The sequence below is a fragment of the Lissotriton helveticus genome, chromosome 1_1 (assembly GCF_964261635.1).
Source record: "Lissotriton helveticus chromosome 1_1, aLisHel1.1, whole genome shotgun sequence".
In the NCBI taxonomy this organism is placed as follows: Eukaryota; Metazoa; Chordata; class Amphibia; order Caudata; family Salamandridae; genus Lissotriton; species Lissotriton helveticus.
This window is the reverse complement of record NC_136057.1, coordinates 4881070-4894274: the sequence shown is the minus strand read 5'-3', so window position 1 is coordinate 4894274 and position 13205 is coordinate 4881070. Positions and strand designations below refer to the sequence as shown.

The 13205-nt window shown below is 42.8% G+C and overlaps 1 protein-coding gene across 1 annotated transcript in view; it reads left to right on the top strand.

Annotated features, from left to right (window-relative positions):
* The window catches only part of LOC144766764 (solute carrier family 22 member 7-like), a 383697-nt gene that overhangs the window by 24988 nt on the left and 345504 nt on the right, over positions 1–13205 (top strand). Inside the window, exon 2 of the mRNA XM_078650508.1 lies at positions 5567–5670. Within this exon, the coding sequence (XP_078506634.1) occupies positions 5567–5670 (104 nt within the window). The remainder of the gene's footprint in view (positions 1–5566; positions 5671–13205) is intronic.

Below are 13205 nucleotides of genomic sequence, written 5' to 3'. Positions count from 1 at the left end.
TGACCAGTAATGAAACCAGGCATCACAGAAGCAAATCTGCTCATGCAGATGTGACCTCACATGTAATATAATGAGCCCTGCCTTAGGTCTCTATAGGCCTGCTGTAGGGTTGACGTACATATAGTACATATACTGTACTTTGCTATTGCACACAGTTTGTGGGCAATGTCGTATTTTCAGAATGCATTCCGCAAAGGCAGTCTGCATGCAGTTTGTGTGTGTATCCCAGGAGTGGCTAAATACATGCTACAGTTCTTAGGGACCCTCTTTACTACGCACGTCCCGCATGCCCATAGTAACATTTGCCAGGGACTTACAGGTAGGCCTGAGCATGAGATTAGGCTCCACTCACGAAGTTTGCAGAGTGTTTCCCTTAGAGTTACAAAAAACTCCATGTAGAGGGCAGAGCTGAGTTCCTCCTTTCCTGTGGCTCGCCATTTTTAAGTTGTGGAGTGCAAGCGAGGAAAATCTTACTGCGGACCACCTCCTGGTGAGATTTCTGAATGAGGACTAGTCGCTATCACTCATGTTGAGAAACCTTCCGCTTTCTTTGCGGAAGCTGCCTCGCAAGTAGAATATACACTCGAGCGGCAGAAAGAAACAGTACTCTTTTGTGCTTCACGTGGTGCCTTTCGCTCTTGTGTAACAGTGTGGGACAAATGCCACGTGCTAAAAATTAGTGCTAGCAGCGAGACATATTGCACTCGCCGCATGGTCACTTTACGGAGTTCTGCGTGAACTCCACCCAGCCCTACTTACAGGGGTGCTAAAGCCCTTGCCAATTGGGTTACAATTTACATTTGTCCTGTTTTAGGGAAAGAACTTTGGCAACGGGGGCTGGTTAGCAGGGACCCAGTGCGTTTTCAGTCAAATGGACAAAAAGTGAGGGTGACCATGTCAAAAAGAGGCACTTACATACACCAGATCACTGACGCAGATCGAAGATCAGGTTTACACACCACCAAATTGCATCTTGCCTGAAGAAGCCTCCTGCAAAACACTCTGTGGAGAAGTGTGGCTCAATGGTTAGAGCGGCAGACCCTGATGCAGAGGTCTAGCCTGGGACCAGGGTTCAATTCCCCGCCTCGGCGGGTCTTGGGCTAAAAAATTCCATTGACCTGATAATTCTCGCCTCGGTGCCTATTCCAATCATGGGTCCCACTCTGCAACTCTGGGCAATAGCTTGCTTAATCTCCACAACGGCCCCCACAACGCTAAGGATGCCTGGCCTCCACCCTGGGGTTGCCCAGGAGTGGACACCTCACAGGGAAAGCCAGGATGGGTTCCACAGCGGTATTCGTACAAGCGCCTTGAGACCCTTGCGGGTGAGTAGTGCGCTATACAAGTATCAATTTACAATTTACTCTGAGGGGCGGCAAAGTATTCCATTCTTACTTTACTAACTGGTGCCAGTATTGTGTACTCGCACAGATGCAATCTCCTAGCTCTTGTACTCAAAATAACTTGCAAGCTACTTCAAACAGACAACAAATCATGTTATCCAGGTATGTGCAACACCTCTGACACACAGGCTAATATGTATTCATGTGCTAGAACTAGGATTGTGCTTAGAGATAGCACAGTCAGGGTGTTAAGGGCTATAAATTGTGATGTTACAATTTTCCCTGGTTTCACGGTTATTGGAAAGCTTGGCTGCTTTTAATTCTTATATTCTATGGTATTACAAATATTGTGTGCACTAGATCCTGGCATTTTATAATAACAATTTTAAAATAAATATGTTGAAATGCAGATTCTTTTTCTGGTGGTTTGGAGTGTGTAAAACATTAACAAACAATTGTTTTGATTACCATGGCTACCTGTTAGTAACCCAAAAGCACTGAATACACTTCAACTGTATTTTGGATGGGGTCCCGCCAGACTGCAAAACCCTTTCTTTCACATTAAAGCATTGGCGCATTGAACTGAGTTCACTTGTGTCACCTGTGGGTGTGGATAAAAACCTATAGAGCTGAGTCAAAGACTCAATATACGCAGCACTGTGATCTACACACATCACCACTTTCTCACCCAGAAGAAAAAAGGATGTATGTTTTACAACGCATGCTTTTACAACGCATGCCTTTACTACGCAACTTTCACAATGCAAGTCATTACAACGACTTGCGTTCGGGGGTGCTGGATAGTGAATGGTTTAATTTACTATTCCAACTCCAGTCCCCGTGGATAGTAGGGAAGGTTTTGGATAGTAAATTAACTATTCCCTATCCTAGAGCGCCCTCCAACGCAAGTCGTTGTAACGACTTGCGTTGTAAAAGTTGCGTGGTAAAGGTACTGCGTTGTAAAAGTTGCGTTGTAAACGCTGTTTCCCGAAGGGGAATACAGTAAAATCTGCATATCAGACAGGAAGACTATTTGAGCTTTTTTAGGAGGAATCATAAACAATTTAGATGGAGAATTATTTAAAAATGAAGTAATGGATAACTTTACCAGGGCCTGGGGATATTGTTGGGTATCACCAAATGCATATAGCCAGCCATGTTATAAATACAACACAACACATTGGAAAGCCCACAACACTATTCAGCATGTAAACACAGCATGCAGCAAAGCAAATATTCAATAGACAATTGTCACTTCAATGGAACTCACAGTAGATGATGGTCAGATGGAGCCAAATGATAAATTATATGCAATTTAGAATGGATGGATGTCGTTAGTACGCATGCTTTTACAACGCATGCCTTTACCACGCAACTTTTGCAACGCAAGTCGTTACTACGACTTGCGTTGGGGGCGCTGGATAGTGAATAGTTTAATTTACTATTCCAACTCCAGTCCCCGTGGATAGTAGGGAAGATTTGGATAGTAAATTAAACTATTCTCTATCCTACAGCGCCCCCCAGCGCAAGTCGTTGTAACGACTTGCGTTGTAAAAGTTGCGTGGTAAAGGTAGTGCGTGGTAAAAGTTGCGTTGTAAACACTGTTTACCATTTAGAACAATGTAATAATGTTTTCTCTCAATAAATGTCTATGTTAGCTAATTATGTCAGAAAATGTTTCAGCAAAATCATATCTAATGAGCAGGTGACAGGATTGGAACTTAGAAACGTATAGAGGAGAAAGTGTGAGACAGCCTTGAGAAGAAGTTATCGATCACAAGTACAATTACTCTCTTAACACCAACCCTCAGTGGCCTACACTTGAAACACGGTGTGCTTTGCAAATTCACTACTCTGAATAAAAGGGCTCCTGGGCATGCAGTGAAACAAAGAAGAGTACGCAGTTCCTAGGTGAAATATTCGTCACCAACAGGGGGCCGAGGCTAGAAATGTCTGGCACGACAATTAAAATGGGAGTCAGTGGGGGGAGGGGAGGGGAATTCCTCCTCTCGGAACTAGGGCTCTCACACACCCAGCAAGCTAGGTGTCATGCTTCATCATACGAGCCTTCTCCTTGTTGGGTCGACGCTGCAATGCCCAACGGGCACCCTTAAAGGGGCTCTTTGACGGAGATCTTTTGGTCCTTGCCGTAAGGGTGCATGGGTGTGAGGGGGCCTAGTCCAATGTAGATGTGTGTAGTGTGGTTTAAAATAGGTTAAGGATTCCTCTTGAAAACTTTATTCTACCAGGTACCTCACCTAAATAAAATACTGTGGGAGGAGTAGTGTGTTTTGTGTTCTATCCAACAAAAATACCTATTCTACTCCCAGATGGTCGACATGTTTCTCGTCTAAAAGTTGTCAATAAATGATCAGTGGCGATTCTTCAGGACCGTGAGTAAAACCGATTGTGAAAAAACAACCTATCTACATACAAGTGTGGTAAGGATGCTACCTACCACTGTTACTCGCCTAGGGACGTCCTCCTAGGGAATTAAGACCACCTGTAATAAAAATAAACAGTGAAAGGGCAACGCTGTCTTGAATTAGTATAGTACAGGTCATGAGACATTGTGCGTATTACATACATTCGGAAATTAAAACGCACTGTGTATCTGGGGGGTAACATAACAATCAGTGACTACTTGATAACCACAAGGCTGCCACAAGAAAACCAGGAAAACAAATGCAACACCATGGATAAATAATGCTGCACCAGGGTACAAGCGTGTTGTAATGGCTCACCTAAATTTGTGTGAAGTCTGGCCTCATCTGATGCAGATGATAAAAGACACTCAACCAGTGGTGTCACTGAAAGAATAGGAAAAGTCTAGACTGATTCAGTCAACCAGATAGGCAGACACGTATGTGTAAAGTATGCAATGTTTGGTACACACGTGGTTTAAAATCACCAAGTGGGACTGATGCAATAACAACCTCGTGGCGCCTTACTCGTTCCTAATTCCAAGCAGAGAACCGCGGGGACTGGGCGGTGTCAATGACGCCAGCGTCTTAAAATAATTAGAGTCTCCAGGCAGTCAAAATACAACTCCCCGCAGTCCCCGTGGGCTTGTAAGAACAGTAGGGTAGGGACCGTAGTAATGGCGGTTGCACCGCGGGAGTATGCAGCAAAGCTCACCCCGTAATTAAACTCGTAAACCGTTAGCGGCTTTTGCGGGAAAATAAACAGTCAACATTCCACGCTGTACGAGTGCCCCATTCACAGAATTGGATACAAGTTGGTAAATCATCTTTCCAAAAGACGAGAATGTTGTCGATGTACCTCTTCCACAGTCTCAGGTTGTTGCCATAGGGGTTACTGGTGTGCAGTATCACCTCTTGTTCGAAGGTAGCCATGTAAAGGCATGCCACACTGGGTGCAAATGTACTCCCCATAGACATACCCTGAGACTGGAGGAAGAGGTGATTGTCAAACTCAAAAAAAATTCCTGGGCATGCAAGCATAATCAAGGCTAAAGGACACTTCACAACCATATTTAGTTATAAAATGTAATATTTAATATAAAATATATGGTTACACAATGCAACATGAGGATATAAATCAGATAATAACCCTGCAGTACATTTCAATATATGATCGTGTTTTCACATTCGTACCCGTAGGATGTGAAATGGTCAAGTACTCTATTTTAAAATTAGGGTCAAGATGTTTTGTTGTTTGATGGGAGTAGATGATGCCTAGGGTTCTCATGGGTCCATCTAGACACTGTAGGAAGACAGTGGACAGATATGATGGGCAACATCAGGTGTGCTTACCTCTAAATTTGATAAATGTAGTCAAAGTGTAAAAATGTGGCACAGGACTGTGGCTCTTCTTTATCTATATACATGTGTGGGACGTGGGCCAATGGGTTCGTGGATGACCCATCATAAAAAGTTGTTTTTTGGATACACCATATTAAGACCAGTGCATGATCTCATGAGTGAGAGCCCTATCGAAGCAATGGGTATTAGGAGCTCTTGGAACAAACGTAGGGGCATATTATCAAGAACGGCGATAAGGGGCTTTATAATGTGCTCTTGAGAATTCCAATAGAAGCCCATGTTCACACCAGAACATGGGCTTCTATTGGAATTCGTAGTTTCCTGCCGCTAAAACTGTGATAATTTTTACGCCTTTTCTTGATAATATGCCCCTAAGTAGAGAAGATACATTGTCTGTGATCAGTGACTCTAACACTGGCCTCTGCCTCTCTCTTTCAGTGGGACCTCGTGTGCGAGCAGAAGTGGCTCAGTAAGGCTTCATCCACCTTCTTCTTCATCGGAGTCATGGTGGGGGCCATTCTGAATGGATACTTGTCTGATAGGTACGGTATGTATTACTGTTTCTATAATTCATATGCGTTAGTTCTCACATGTGGTTCAAGTCTTTCAACCCTGGTTATATTCTCTTTTTGTGTGATAAGTATTGTGCACCACAGTGTCTGCCGAGCAAGGCATTCATGTTGTCTCGTATCCGAATCTCCATTGATTAAATCTGAGTGAAACAGTTTAGGAGATGCTGCTGTAGTGGCCAATGCAGCCTGAGCTGGTGCTTGTCTAGTAATCCTAAACAAATGGACAGTTCCATGCATGGTGGCTGTAGCCTTGTAGCGTGGTGCAAGGTGTGCGGTGACCTCTGCACTTGTGAGGCCTTCGCCTAGAGGATCCCCTGGCACGCTGTGTGAGTCACCATACTCGTAGAAATGATTACAGGGCACAATCCATGTTCAGTTTCTCAGCTAGTACTATCCATATTACCTTATTTAGAGTTCGCTTAAGAATTCTCATGAAGTGCTTGGTTTCTCCATTAGCTTGGGCCATCAAGTAGTGATACGCCGATGAGTGATACCCCTGGACTGAAGGTACTCCGCAAATTTCCGGCTTGAGACTCTTTCAGTAACACATCGTATGTCAAAACCTTCTCAAAATGGACCACTGTTTGACTTGCTATCATAATTTACACCTCAGGATACTTAGGAAAGTGATCGATAAGTACCAGCATGTTGCTGCCATCCGGCAGACTCACAAAATCCGTATTGGCTCAGTGCCACGGCTGTGGAGTAATGCCTTCCGTGATGATAGGTGCTGATGTGCTTGGGGGCAATCAGCCTGACACAACAGACAAGATTGCACTGTGTATTCAACTAGTTCATCCAGCCCCGGGTACCAAACTTTACATCTGAGTCTGGACTTTGTTGTTGACAATCCTTTGATGGGCTGCATGGGCCAGGTCAATAACACACTGTGTCAAACGCCCAGGTTTTGCCAACTGGGGCCCTCTCAGTAGGCAGACTTCAGGGGTGGAAGCTAGCTCATGCCATTCGTGATAGAGCAAAAGTAGTGTTTGTCTTGCCTCAGTAGTCTGATGGGATAGCAATTGTGTCCTGTTACCCTTGTTTAATGCAGAGAAAGCCAGCTGAAGAAGACACCCATCCAGCTTAGTGGCTTCCACAAAGTCCTTTAGCAAGATTGGTAAAGGTTTTGACCTTTCAATTACCAATTTTCTGTACCCCTCTACTTCCTCCACCCCAACTCTTCTTGGATGATTGCAGGCCACACATGGCTTGAGAGATAATCTGCAGGATTCTGAGCTGGCTGGTACTCCACAGGAAACTGGTGCTCATGTAGTCTCAATTTTCACAGGTGGCTTGGAGGAGGAGAAGTGGTTTCTGGTCAGTGTGCACCAAAAACAGCTGCCCATACAGATGTATGTGAAAATGTCTGCAGCCCAAATGGATTGCAATGGCCTCCTTCTCATTGTCTGAGTACCCATGCTCCATGTCTGTTAACTAGCATATGCTTTCGGAGCCCTGTTGGACATGGCTCTTCTTAGGTAATATCCCCAAACTTTTTGGGGTTATTTCCCTCCTGGTTTTTGCTGAATCTCTTTTCGTGGCCTTGGAACTCTGGGCACTTTCCCACTGTAATGCAGTGAGAAAGTGCATGAACCCTTCCTACTAGCCGCGGCCCGTGCAGGCAATAGCAGTGGGGCCGGGTTCGGTGTGATTCAACAGACGACCACGAGGGAAAATAAATAAATAATTATTTTTCCCTCGTGAACGTCGGTTGGAATCCCCCACACCCTGCCCCACCTACTTTCTATACTTACTAGGACCGAGTGCATACTTGATTGGTTTAGGTGTTGTACCAATAAGTGCCCTGTAAAAAGGTACTCCACATACCCAGGTCAGGTACTTTAATGGCTAATAATGGGAGACAGCACTGGTTGTGCCACCCACCCGAATAGCCTTTCAAACATGAATCAAGCCTGCCATTGCATAGTTGCACTTCTAGGGGAGACATCAGTGGTTCAAAGGGAAACCCTCTGAACAACCCCCATCTTCAAAGGCACACTACAGTATTAACTACTGGTGCTATACTTCGGCAGGGCATAGATATACTTGTGAAGACTTAGGAACAGACATCCTGGACTACATGGTGCACCTAGCCAGAGGAATCTGTTGTGCACAAGGAGGACTGCTGCCATTGGAAGGGACTGTGCACTTGTGGCATCCTGGCCATTGGTGACAAGTAGAACCATTGGTTAGGGTTCTACATGACTCATGCTCCATTCTGAGTCAGTTGGCCCAGGCTCTGTTTAGAATATACTTAGATTCAAAGAAATTAAGTTAAGTATGCAGGAATTGGCTGCGAAACCTACTTCTGAAGTACAAGTTGTAAGAAAAAAAATGAGTGATGTGAAGGTAGATGATAAATTTTCAAAATAAGTTGTTACTAGTAAAGAGAACACAAGGTATAATATGCAAAACATGAAAAAGAACAATTATATTTGTTTTAAATATGGATTACTGGGCCATTTGGCTAATGATAAATCTTGTCCTGCTGTGGGTCAGATGTGCAGATACTGCAGAAATAAAGGCCATTATTCCAGAATGTGTAAAAATAGGAATAGATTTTCCAATAAACCTGCCCAAATCAGAGAAGTAGCTCAAGAATCAGACGTTAGATGAGGAACTCATGCTTTGCATTTATGAGGTCAATGATAATAAAAGAAATTCCCCATTTTGTATAATCAATGTCGATGGTATAGATATAGAAGTGATGGCCGATTCTGATGCTCGTCACACTTTAATTGGTGATAATTACCTCAAGAAATTTCCTAATATTAAATTAATGCCTTCTTATATAAAACTGGTTGGTTATGCGAAAAGACCCATTGATGTTTTGGGATATTTTGTTGCGAGAATTAATTTCAAAGGCATTACTATAACTGCTAATGTGTATGTTGCCAAAGATGGTTCCTGTCTATTAGGGTGGCCACAACAAAGGGATCTGCTCATCACTTTAGATCCCTACCATCCTAAACAAGTGTTAGGTTACACTGATTGTATTGCTCAAGTCTAAGATGATAAGGTAACTGAGTGGGAGAAATTATATCCAGAGGTTTTTGCAGCTAAATTGGGCTTACTAAAAGATTTTGTTCATAAGATTATTCTGAAGGAAAATACCACAACCAAGGTCCATAAGGTTCGAAATGTCCCTCTAGCTATGAGACAAGCGGTTAAAGAAGAATTGGATAGATTGTGCAGTTTGGACATAATTGAAGAGTTTGAGTCATCCGAGTGGTTGTCTCCGGTAGTTGTCGTGCACAAACCGAATGGAAAAATCAGATTATGTATTGATTTGAGGGATTTGAACGAGTGTGTGTGGGTAGATCGGCATCCATTGCCCAATATAAATGAGATGTTTTCAGTTTTGAAAGGGGCTACTGTATTTTCGACCCTGGACCTATCTAATGCTTATCACCAGATTGCTTTGCATGAAGATAGTAAACCATACACATCTTTTATTACTTCTGAGGGTGCTTTCAGGTACAAAAGAATGCAATTTGGCCTGATTTCAGCCTCAGCAGTGTTCCAAAGAGTGATGCACAAATTGTTTAAAGATGTCAAAAATACATTGTATTTCCAAGATGATATTTTGGTTTTTGGAAACAATAAGCAAGACCATTCTGAAACATTATGTAAGCTACTGAGCATATTGCGGAACTGTGGAATGACTCTTACTAAAAAAAATGCAAATTTGAAAGGAGTTCGGTTGACTATTTAGGTCATACCATTAGTGGCAAAGGTATATCACCCAAGCAAAATTTGATTAAAGCAATTCAAGAAGCTCCCGAGCCTCATACTAAAGATCAGCTCAGATTCTTTTTGGGTCTGGCTGAATATTACGCCAAATTCATTCCTCTATTTTCGGATAAGACCAGTCAGATGAGGTGTTTAATGGAAAAAAATCAAAAATTTGTTTGGTGTGAAAATTGTGCTACAGAATTTTTGAATCGTAAAAGAGAACTATCTTCTACTTCTGCATTGGCAACATTTGATACTCGCTGTAGTTCTGTCATCATTACTGATGCCAGTAATATTGGTATTGGGGCAGTTTTGATGCAAAATCAGAAGGGGAAATTAGTTACCATTGCATTTGCATCTAGACCTCTACGAGATGCTGAGGTCAAGTATTCTACACTTGAAAAGGAAACTCTGGCATGCTGGTGGGGTATAGAGTATTTCCAAAAGTATGTATATGGCACAACATTCAAGGTTAGGACAGATCATAGTCCATTGGTGGAGTTATTTACCACAAAGGGTTGTGGGAAAGCCACACCAAGGATTGCCAGATGGCAGTACAAACTACAGGATTTCCATTTTAATGTAGAGTACATTCCAGGGGTCAAACATGTTTTAGCGGACTGTTTATCCCGTTTACCCGTTAAGGAAGATTGTGAATCTTTTATTCCTGATGAAAGTACTGAAAAAATTATATCTGTTTGTATTGTATCTAATGGGTGTATCAAACAAGATGAATGGAAAAATGCTTGTGCAACCGATGAGGAAATTCAAGAAGTCATCAAATATATTTCAACCCAATGGCCGTTAAAAAAAGATTTAGATAAAGAGTTATTGACTTATTTGTATGTGGCCAATGAATTGTCAGTTATTGATGACATGTTATTTCGAGGTGTACAATTAGTAGTGCCTAAGGATTTGCGGGAACAAGTATTGTGTTTAGCACACGTAGGACATCCTGGGATGTCGAGCATGAAAAACAGATTAAGATCTGAATTTTGGTGGCCAGCCATTGATAGATTTATCGAGTCAAAAATCAAATGGTGTATAAATTGTGCTATGAGTGATAAGTCACAAAGAGTTGTTAAATATGAAAAGACTCCAGTATCAAGGCCTGAGTGTGTTTGGGAAAGACTTTCTCTTGACATAGCTGGTCCGATTTGTTTGTCCAAGAGTCCGATGTATATAATTGTTCTTATTGATCAATTATCTCAGTGGCCAGAGATTAAGTTAGTGCATCATATTGATTCTCACACAATCATTCAATTCTTAACTGAAGTGTGTAATAAGGAGGGGTTACCCAAGTGTTTGGTTACCAACAATGGTACTCAGTTAACATCCACCCAAATGGAAAATTATCTGGTTAAGCATGGAATTTCTCACATGAGAACATCAGTATATTATCCACAGAGTAATGGAATTGTTGAAAGGTGGATAAGGGTTCTGAAAGATGGTGTACAATTGGCATTATCTTCTGGCAAAAATTGTTCTCAGTTCCTCAAAGATTTGGTGTGGAGTTATAGGGTTACTCCTAGAGTGGTTGGTGATCTGTCTCCATTTGAGAAAATGAGGGGAAGGGAGGCTGTTTGTGATTTGAATCAATCATGGATGTTGGAGATGAAAAGTAAGGTTCACCAATCTAAATTCAAAGCCAAACTTTTCAATGATGAGGGTTGTTGGCCATCAAATAAAAGGCAACTGTCATCTTTGAAGTGTGGTGATACTTTGTCCCAATTTCATATTGGTGATTGGGTACGAGTGAAGAAGGGGAGATTAATAAAAGCTGGAGAATCTAAGTTTTCTATGCCAATGAAAGTGGTCAGAGTTGGTCATCAAGTTGTTGAGCTAACTGTTGGGAATGTGTGGAGTTTGAGCAAGGTTGTAAAGGTGCCTGCGAGTTTATGGTTTAACCTTGATAAGTCTGCTGGTGCAAATAACACTTCACTACATCAACAAAACCATAATGATACCAAGTATCAAGCCACCTCAAGGTTAAAATTCAAACCAGTTTGGTGTAAGGATATTGTCATGGCATAATTCCTGTTCGTCTTAATTTGATATTTTTGTTAGGATCGTATATGTTTTACAAAGATTTCAGTTGCATATGTGTTTATCTTTTATCTTTTCTGTTATTTAATTGTGCTACTGATGTTGTATATTGTTCAATTAAATACGTGTCATGCTATTGTTTTGATAAGTATGTAACTTGCAATATTTGTGTTGACGAAAGAGGATGTGTGGCATCCTGGCCATTGGTGACAAGTAGAACCATTGGTTAGGGTTCTACATGACTCATGTTCCATTCTGAGTCAGTTGGCCCAGGGTCTGTTTAGAAGATACTTCATTGTATTTATGCCAATAAATACTCTATAAATCACCTGGTTTGGGCACCGTTTTGGATTTTACAGCACTCTTCCTGAATAGAGGCAGGCCTGGGCTGACTTCCTGCTGCTGTGTGGTGCCCTGAAGTGTTAGCTTTCCCCCTGTTCTCTTGTGGAGGACTCAGGGACATCAAAGACCTCCCATGAGAGACTCACATCATCTGCTGTAACATCTTTGAGAGCGTTGCCCTTTTAAGTGCCCACATTGTCTGCTGAATCCTAACTGGTAGCGTGCCGTGAGCAGAGAACTAAGTATTGTGCCTGGAGACCAGATTGCCTTGTGTAGAGTCCCCAAAGCATTGCCCACATCTATGAAATGTAGCCCCTGCATCATGGGGACCTCGACACACATAAGCTTCTTGTTAGTGGTCAGCGGTTATACTGGTTGCGGGACATCGCATGACCTGCTTTGTTGATCATGCCGCTGCTATCTCGTGCGACCCGCTTACTGCATGCTCATTGCATGTGGTGTCCAATTCACAGGTCGTAACCCTTGGAATGGTGGCATATAATTGGTAGCACCTCATTCTACCTCGTGCGGCAGTGCTAAACTTGAACCTGTGTGTGTGACCAGAATTGTCTGCTGCAACCCGATTCAATGTGAACCAGGCATTGTGCCTCATTTCCAGGGAGGCACAGAATTTGCAACTCTTCATTGTTTGTGACCGGTAGTGTCTGGTGTGACCTGTATCAATGCACACCAGACGTGGTGCCTCATTTGCAGGGAGGTATGGAATTTACAACTCTTCATTGTGTGTAATGTGAATTTTCTGGTACGACTTGGCTCAAATCAAACCAGACATTGTGCCTCATTTCCAGGGTAGTACTGAGTTTGTGTCTTTACATTGTGTGTGACAGGAACTGCCTGTATGACTTGTATCCACATGTATCAGATGTTGTGCTTTATTTCCTGGGAGGTACTGAGGAGCAGATTTGTGTCCCATTGTGCTCGGATTGTCTGGGTGCTACTTTTATCAACGTGTGTCTGGCAGGGTGCCTCATTCTTCCATGAGGCTCCCCTGCTTCACCTTCCATTCACCGAATGTTCCTTTTGTGCCCTCAGTGCGGCGGATCAACTCCCCTCTCCTCACCCGGTCCCAATGACTTTGTGTTGCCGAATAGTATTACCTGGAGCAGGCCTGGGTGGTAAGCGTACTTGAGTGGGTTGAGGAACGCTTCTGAGAGTGATCTGAAGCGGATCAAGAGACTTCATGACCCCCACATGTGCTTTGCAGAACTGAGCTGGTGCGGAGGGCAATTGTGAAATCCTTTGATTGAACGACTATGCCCTCTGCCTGCTTCTGCTCTGCATAATGTGGGTGAGCTTCCTGAGTGGTGGCCAATCCCCCATTTGTCAACTGTCACCTAATTAGCCCTGCTACCTACTCCTAC